This window comes from Moschus berezovskii, chromosome 7, assembly GCF_049115385.1.
Source record: "Moschus berezovskii isolate FMDL1 chromosome 7, NW_MosBer_1.0, whole genome shotgun sequence".
Lineage (NCBI taxonomy): Eukaryota > Metazoa > Chordata > Mammalia > Artiodactyla > Moschidae > Moschus > Moschus berezovskii.
In genome coordinates, this window is record NC_142466.1 from 76,976,715 (window position 1) to 76,985,951 (window position 9,237).

The 9,237-nt window shown below is 40.5% G+C and overlaps 1 protein-coding gene across 2 annotated transcripts in view; it reads left to right on the forward strand.

Moving 5' to 3' along the window:
* The window catches only part of PIWIL2 (piwi like RNA-mediated gene silencing 2), a 75,144-nt gene extending 67,232 nt beyond the window's left edge, over window positions 1–7,912 (forward strand). The window contains exons 20-22 of one of the 2 annotated variants that reach the window (XM_055427183.2): window positions 4,536–4,789; window positions 5,204–5,311; window positions 6,119–7,912. In XM_055427183.2, coding sequence (XP_055283158.2) covers window positions 4,536–4,789; window positions 5,204–5,311; window positions 6,119–6,275 — 519 coding nt within the window. In that variant the 3' untranslated portion in view covers window positions 6,276–7,912. The remainder of the gene's footprint in view (window positions 1–4,535; window positions 4,790–5,203; window positions 5,312–6,118) is intronic. The other variant, XM_088837711.1, reaches the window with a different exon arrangement.
* The last annotated feature ends 1,325 nt before the right edge of the window (window positions 7,913–9,237 follow it).

Sequence of the window (9,237 nt, forward strand, 5' to 3'; positions counted from 1 at the left end):
TTTCTAGTCCAGCAGTTCTCAGATTTTCTGGTCTAAGGAAACCTTAAATATTACTGAGTTTTTTGTTTGTATAAGTGTATATCTATCAGTGATTATTATCATATTAGATTTTAAAACTGAGAACGTTGTATATTTTTAAATTTTACTTTCAAGTACTAATAAGTTCAATATATGTGAATAACAAAAATCACATTTTAAAAATCACAATCACATAAAGATAAATACCCTATGATTCCACATATATGAGGTACTCAAGAGTAGTCAAATTAAAGATAACTACTTTCAAAATGTTTGGTGATGTTTGTTTTACATTTCAGTGAATGGCTGTAATGTTTGGGTTAGTAAAAGGCAAGTGAATGTCCTGCATTTAATTTATTATGGTGTCACACATCATTTACTTTCTGAAAAATTCTGGTGAATATTTGTGAGAGAATTAGAGTAAAAATGCCAAGTAATGTAGTGGTATTGTGAGAACAGTGTTGACTTTGTGGACTCCCTAAAATGACTAAGGGACTCCTGGACGGGAAAGGATTGGAGCCCAGAGCACACACTAGGAACCACTGCTGTGGCCCATAGCATTCGTCAGAGCTCTGGGACCACATCTCCCGCTGCCTGCGAGGCTCCTCTAGTACTGGGATGTCTCATGGGCCACTGAAGCCTGACATGTGAGTCTGAGTGCCAGGGTCGTTTTCCATTCACGTGTGAAAATAAAAACCAAGCTGTTCTTGACACTTGGCTTAGCTTTTAGCGTTCATGATTAGTAATCACCTGATGTTGAGTTTATCTGTTATTTGGCCTGAGGTTGGAGAAGATTAAACTCAGCTGTAGCTGATGCAGCCCCTGTTGCTTCTGATGTGATTCTGGCTGTCGCTGTGACTGCTAGCCTGGTTTGACTGGTGCCTGACTCTGAAGACAGAAGATAGTGAGCCACGGTGTTACCTTTGGAATCAAAAGTTGCAGGCAGCCAGCTTTATGATGTGTGAGTGTATAGGTTCTGCTTCTCAGTTCCACCTTCACTTCCCTTTTGTTAGCAGAATTGGGAGAATCTTAGGGTGGAGTTATCTTGAGCCAGTGATTATTTGGGAACTCTTCCAGAATTTAGCCTGCCCTTATTGCACCTACCATTGCCAATATCTTGCTGGCCTCGTCTTCCTCCTTTTTTTTCCGCAATTTTTTTTTAATGGCTGTACTGGGTCTTTGTTGCCACGTGGACTTTTTTTACCCTCTAGTTGTGAACAGGCTTCTCACTGCAGTGAGTTCTCTTGTTGCAGAGCATGGGCCATAAGTGCCCAGGCTTCAGTCATTGCAGTGCATGGGCTTAGTTGCTCTGCTGCATGTGGGATCTTCCCAGACCAGGGATGAAACCCATGTCTCCTGCATTGGCAGGAGGATTCTTTACCACTGAGCCACCAGGGAAGCCCCCAATTTTTTTAAATTAAAATACATATAAAATTTAACATCCTGTCTCTTTTTAAGTATAACATTTTAATGGTAGGAAATTCACTGATAATGTTGTGCAGTCGTCTTCATCTTCCATCTCCATAGCTCTTTTTATCTTGTCAAACTGAAACTCTCTTCATTAAACAATTGTTTCCCATGCTCTCCACCCCCTCACCCCTGGCCGCCACCATTCTACGTTTTGTCTCTGATTTTGACAACTCTGAGTATCTCACATCCATGGAATGATACTCATTTGTCTTTTTGCAGCTGGTTTGTTTCACTTAGCATAATGTCTTCAAAGTTCATCCATGTTGTAGTACATTGCAGAGTTTCCTCCCTTTTAAGAGCTGAATAATATTCTGTTGGATGTATATGCCACATTTTGCTTACCCATTCTTGTGTTGATGGACACTTAGGTTACTTACATCATCATATAGGTCAGTCTCCAGTTGTTTACTTGCCCCTTGTCTAGTCACAGTCTAGAACTTTGCTCATGCTCTACCTGGAATCCTTTTACCCTTCTTTGCTGACTGAAGTGTCTGCTGATTCTTTTACTGAGGTTCACATATTCCTCCAGGGAACAAATGTCTTATACGTCTCTGTTCTCATAGCATTTTATTTATACCTTTGTTATATTATTTATAATGTTTTGAGAGCATTTACTTTTATGTGTCTGTCTCCCCAGTTTTAAGTTCCACTAATATTTGGAAGGTATCAAGATAATTTTGGGGCTTCCCTGGTGGCTCAGATGGTAAATAATCTGCTTGCAGTGGCAAGACACATGGATTCGATCGCTGGGTTGGGAAGATCCCTTGGAGATGGGAATGGCTATCCACTCCAGTATTCTTGCCTGGAGAATCCCATGGACAGAGGAGCCTGGCCAGCTACGATCCTTGGGGTCACAAGAAGTCAGACATGATTGAGCGACTAGTACTTGCACATCCTTTCAAGATAATTTTTATGAGACTAGCACAGTGGCTCATATCTAGTGGGCATTAAGTGTTTGTTCAGTGAATGAATGTAATCACACATAAAAGAACATTTCAGAGTTTCATCAGATAATTATTTTCTCCTTGACCCTCACCATTGTATTTAGTTCTAGAGATACGAGGCTAACAAGCACAGTCCTCCTTTCAAGATATTCGTGAATTTATTGTTTCATATTTACCCTAGTACTGAAGTGATTTGATAACGTATGTTTACCATTAATGTTTCAGTATTGTGACTTGTCTCATATTTTGACCCTCCTAGATCATAGTCTTATCATTTATGAAATGAGGAGGATGGGCTAGATGACCTAGAAAAGTTAGCGTTGTTGACTGTTAACTATATATTAGATTTTCATGCTCCTTGGTAACAGGAATCATGTCCTTCACTCTTACTGGTATCTTATGTAGGACCAAGTATAGTATCTCACCCTCACTGGTTGGTTGCCGTGCCGTGCTGTCGCTTCAGTCGTGTTTTACTCTGTGAGATCCTATGGACTATAGCCTGCCAGGCTCTTCTGTCCATGGGGTTCTCCAAGCAAGAATACTGGAGTGGATTGCCAGGGTTAGCAAATTTTAAAGAAAGACGTAATATCAATGAATACTTCAGTTGAATTTGATCCTGTTTTACACTCCATTGATCTTGTTAGATCCCTTCCCTGTGCGTCAGAATATCTATATTTCCTTGATCTAGTTTGTGTTCAACTTTTGTATTCATGTATACACACGCTTTATCTCTCAACCCTAAGAAGAAGGTGAGCTGATCATTTACCTCCATTTTTCAAGTGGAGAAACAGTCTTCAAGAGCATAGCTGAGGAGCAGCACATGCAGACTCAGTCCCAGGTCTCCTGACTGCAGACCCAGTGTCATACTTCTCTGTGTCCTCACCTGTGAAATCAGGGTTTCTTTCAGATCTCAGTGCCTACGTTAACCAGCCTTTAACACAGCATATCAAGACTCTGGGGAGTCACAGAAATGTGCTCACTTTAGCAAAATGGAGATTAGTTGGTAAGATCATGAAGAGCCTCAGGGAATTGGTGAGAAGGTTGAGCGTCAAACTGGGAAATGGACAGGAGTTCTAGAAGCAGGGACCTGAAAAAGCACCATCAAACTCCAAGTGTTTCTGGTTCTCTGTCTAAGAGTCAGAGTGAGGGAAAAGCGTTCTGCTATCATCGCTGGAATCATCTCTTATCTTTTGGTTAGCGCAGTGATTCTCAACTGGAGACAGTTTTGTCCTCCCACTGGGAAACCTGGAGACGTTTTGGGTTATAACTGGGAGAGAGAGCTACTGGCATCTAGTGGGTAGAGGCCAGGAATGCTGTGGAACGTGCTCTGATGTCAGCCCCCAATAACAGAATTCACTGTTCACACATCAATAGTGTTGAGGCTGAGAAGGCCTAGATTAGGGGGAGGCAGCTCGATTAAAATCCCACCAGACTATCCTATTGGAGGCAGAAGAACACTAAAATGCTCTTACAAAAAAAAAAAAAGGTGGAATAGATACTGGACAGAGAAAAACAAGATGAAAACAAAAAAGCACTGCAACTAGGGCAGTAATTCCAAGGTTGTAAAGAATCAGATATGACTGAGCGATTAAGCACACATACACACAGAATAATTATTTAGTAAAGGATCTTTGTGTTAGCAACTTTGGATGTTGCTGACACACAAAAATATCAGGTTGGTGGATCTGTGGCATGTGCAGTTATGTTAGAATCTCTTCAATAGTTCACCTTGTTCTTTGTGTAGACAGTAATTTAGTGTTAAATCCAAGCAGAAGGAAGATTGATTCAAGCCTGTAATTTTCCTTCTTTTTAACTTTGTTCACACCGTCTCAGTATAAGCCTAGTGTATATGACTCAGAGCCTGCTTATTTGGTTCCATATTTTATAACACCTTGACTGTGCCAGACCTGTTTTACTACCCTGAGGAAATCTAGAAATGACCAGAAGCTGCTTTTCCTTGCCCTTCCAACACGATGGCTTCAGGCCCAGCTGTCAAAGGGACGTACTGCCATGTCTCCATGTTGTTCACTGAGTGAGCCGCCCTCTGCCGGTGGTCATTAGCCCTAGGGCCACGCGGTTTATCTCAGCAAGGTTTCGTTTCAGGTGAACCACTGCCTCCCAGATAAGATTGTGGTGTACCGTGATGGAGTGTCTGATGGCCAACTAAAGACAGTTGCCAGCTATGAAATTCCTCAGCTACAGAAGTGTTTTGAAGCATTTGAGAATTATCATCCCAAGATGGTGGTGTTTGTAGTGCAGAAGAAAATCAGCACGAACCTGTACCTGGCTGCCACTGAGAATTTTGAGACTCCCTCCCCTGGGACTGTGGTAGATCATACGATAACAAGCTGTGAGTGGTAAGTGGGCAAAACACGTATTTCGACAAGAATAGGTTGGGGAAGTTCATTCCCTGGGTATTGGAATGGGGAGGTGGCCTAGAGAGATTTGGAATGGAATCCTCAAGAGATTTTCCTGCTAAAAAATAAAATTTTAAAAGCTATTTAGAAAACACACAAACCACCAATGAAGCTTTTACCTCTTAAGTATAAAATATTTAACATGCATTCTTTTCCTAAGAATATGCATGCTTAATCTTCTGCACATAGACGTGGTCATTTCTACCACCACTTTTAAATAGGAGACCTGAATTCTCATCGTGGTTTGGTCCTTGTGATGTCCTTGATCCAGTCATTTGACCTCTCTGAGCCTTGGATGAAGGAGCATCTCCAGCTCTGTAACTATACCATTAGTTTGTACTTTTTCCTTACTAGGGTGGACTTCTACCTTCTTGCCCATCATGTGCGGCAGGGTTGTGGCATTCCAACCCATTATGTTTGTGTCCTCAACACTGCAAACCTGAGCCCTGATCATATGCAGAGGTGAGCTGACCAGTAACTTACTCCTAACTTGTGAATAGTTCTGGCCACTGAGCTAAGTCTAAGACCTGGAATTTAAAAACCTCTGAATTCAGCAAATTGAATTTGACTTAATTCAACAAATCACTGGTTTTGGCTTAATAATTTTCTGATTCTCTCTGAAAGCATTTTTTTTTTTCTGAAAGCGTTTTGAATTTATCTTTTGGAGTTGGATTTACTAAGACTCATTTTCTCTTATATAATCAGAAAAGACAAATACTGCCCGCCCCCTTACCCCTTGAGTTTCTTTATGTCTTTGGTGATAATGATGTATCTTTTCGAGGAGTAATTGATAATCGTTGTTGTATGCTAAAATTACTTGAAGACCTTTCAAAAAATTACTAACAACCAGGCTTCACCTTGAAGCATTCTGAAGCATTTGTATTTTTAAAAACTGCTCGCAGTGATTATGACACAGCCAAGTTTGAGACCCATTACTCTTGAGCTCAGAGTAAATAAATACTTTGCTAGGGTACTTCTCTTTCTGTAACCTTTTCTTGAGACAAGAGAAAAAAAAATGTTCTTGTTGTTTTCCTTGTTTTGATATAAAAACAGGAGCACCTAAATTGGGAATTTCCCCATGTCCTCTTGACTTAAAAATAGTGGAAATAATTTCACTTAAAAATAATAGTGCCAAAAAGTTGCATCATATATTCATCAGTCCCCCAGTTTGCTGGTAAATATGCTGTGTCATGTACCCAGAAGGACATAATCGTGCTTTGCACTGAAGATGGAGAGTGATAAGGCTCATGTTTTCTTCTTGGCCTACAGGTTGACTTTCAAACTGTGCCACATGTACTGGAATTGGCCGGGTACCATTAGAGTTCCAGCTCCTTGCAAGTATGCCCACAAGCTAGCCTTCCTGTCAGGACAGATCTTGCACCACGAACCAGCCATCCAGCTGTGCGAGAACCTGTTCTTCCTGTGACTGAACAGTCAGGACACGGGCTGGTCAGAGCAGGTCGACTTCTGAACTCAGCTGTGAACTCATCTGTGCAGGGTCAACAGCAACCAGAAAGGGGTTTGTGTTGGTGTTTGCTCTTTCACCAACCCAGTAGAATATCTTTCTTTTCATTTTCTTTTCTCTTTTAAGTCCGTTAACACTGAGAAACAGGTTCCATCATAAATCTCAGCTAGAAGTTGTCTTGTTGCCTTTGTAGAGCAAATGGGGGTAGATTGCTACAATGTAGTTGGGGTGGGTGAAGATGGGTGACCCTTCAGGAGTCTCCAAAGCCGACAGAAGCCGTAGAAACCTGAAGAAGCAGCAATTACACTTACAAACTCTGCTTACTAAGCAGTTCCCATTTCTGGTGCCAGAGCCAATAGTGAATGAAGTCTTTGCGAAGTTCTTAAAGTAGAGAGCTACTTTATTTGGGCAACTGGGAAAGGTAAGAAGGCAGAGTTTGTCAGGATTTGGCTGTTGCTGGCAAATGTGAAGGACATGTCGCGAAACCAGCTGGTGGGCGCTTTTCAGGCTCCTGCTGACCTAGTCGTCTCTAGGGATTGAGCTGATGACATATGACTTGAACTAGCTTTGGAAGGGCTGTTTAGTTATTTCTTGCCTCCTGAGCGGACAAACTTATCTGTATATTTCAGTTGCTTTATAGTATGCAGTGTTGGTTTCTTCCTACCTTCCTCCCCCGACCTCCACCACACACACACATAACAAGATACCTTAGCTTCTTGTCCTTATTACTGACCTATAGTAAGTTTCAGTTTTTTAAAACTAAGAATCAGAACATGTGAAATTCAACAGCTCTGAAGGTTCATGACAGGCCATGAGCTTTTCTTAACCCTTTCTCTGTAGTGTGTCACTTTCTTTTCTGTTGATATGTTTGCAAATTGAACCACTCACTTCCCTTGCTCAATACTCTCTTCCCGGCCATTAGCTCATTTTGTTCGGAATTTCTCTGATTCTGCATTAAGATTTCCAGAAGTTGGCTTTGGAAAACATGACACTCCTTCCAAAGTCCAGACGTTTCAGTTTAGAAAGTTGTCAGTATGCCTGCGGGTTTCAGTGTTTTTTGTGTGTGTGTTTATTTTTCCCCTGTTTAAAAATCTTCCAGTCCCTTCAGGGCTAATTCAGTCTTACCTTGTTTTATCTAGACTTTTAAAAGCCAGTTTTATTTAACATTTTTGAATTTGTATTTATTTGTGTATTTTATTTATTTATTTTTTGGTGTGATGGGAGGGAGGGACAACACAGAAATCCTCATTTTATATGATAGTGTGTAAGAAGAGAAACTTTAGCTTAAATCTCCTTCGATGAAGAAAACCAACCTAGCATTGCGTTAGCTGCAGCATGAAGCAGAGGCTAAGCAGCCGTGGGGGTCAGTGGTCTCATGTGCGCTTCCGGTTCCACGCGGAGTGAGGGACAGCGAAGGACTGAGACCTGGGGTTCAAACACCACAGAATCAGGCCCATTGGATCACTGGTTTTGGGCTTAACAGTTCTCCAATTCTCTTTGGAAGCATTTTGAATTTCTCTTTTGAAGTTAGGTTTCCTAATTCACATTTCTTCACTTTTTCCTCCTGGTTTTCTTTCCTTGTTTTTTCAGTCTTAATGTGAAATGACTGGGTCATGGGGTGGAAAATAAAAAGAAATTTGTATATATGTGTAGTTGTGTTTGTAATAATGTTGACATATGGTAGTGATATAGGTCTTTTGCTTCGTAAACCTGTACCACCTGTTAGAATTATTAATTTGTTACTGAGCACGCTGGGGGCAGCTGCAGTATTGGTACTCAGGTAATTTCACTGAGATCTGGCAGTAAGATTTCTTGAAGAACATACTAATAGTCTGTCTTATGGGACAAATGGGGCACGTGTTGTGTATATGTGTGTGTGTGTATTTTGTCTTGTTTTCAAAACTCTCTTCTCATCAGAGAATTTCTGTTAGCCTGAGTGAAAGCCAGTTCCTAATGGTGGCCCTTCCCTCTCACCTTTTCCTAATGCTTATCCTTCTTTGCTCGTACTTCATGGTGTGTCTGTAACCTTTTTAAGTACCTTCCCAAAGAACCCTGACTGCTTGCTTCACCACTACATCCTTTTCTGTTTATTTAGAAACTCCATCTTCAGTGATTCAGTGCTTCTTGAATTCATCCTTAAAAGAATCTAATTTAGCCCCTTTTAACTTGAGCAGCATTTTATTGAATGGTGTGAAAAGGGAAGTAGTTTTATAAATGACTAGCTCTTCATATTGAAAATGTTATAATTTGTGCCTGAAATTTCTCAGTGATTTGGGATAATTGGAGAAAGACCCTACTTTCTCTTTTTTTTTTTTTTCTAAATCTAGCTTTTTCTGAGTCTTACCTTTCCCTGTCTAGACTTATTTTCTCTCTTTTTAAAAAATAAGGAAATTCAAGAGAATGAGAAAAAAAAGCCACAGACTGGAAGAAAATATTTGCAAAAGACACATCTGAGGGAGGGGCTCCCTGGCAGCCCAGTGGCTAAGACTGCTCTTCCACTGTAGGAGCTTGAGTTGAAGCCGTGGTCAGGGAAGTTCTACATGCCGTGAGGTGCATCAGAGGAAAAAAAAAAAGACATATCTGATAAAGGACTGTTATCCATAATATATAAAGAACTTTTAAAATTCAACAGTAAGAAAACAACCTGATTAAAAATTGGGCAAAAAGACCTGAAGAGATATTTCACCAACTAAGATATACAGTTGGCAAATAAGCATATGAAAATATGCCCAACATCATATGTCATTAGAAAATTACAAATTAAAATGAGATACCACTGCACACCTCTTATTAATAGAATGGTCCAAATTCAAAACACTGACCACTCCAAATGCTGGTGAGGACGTGGAACAGGAATTCAATCATTCATTGTTGCCCAAGGGAATGTGAAATAGTACAGCTAGTTTAAAAGACAATTGGGTAG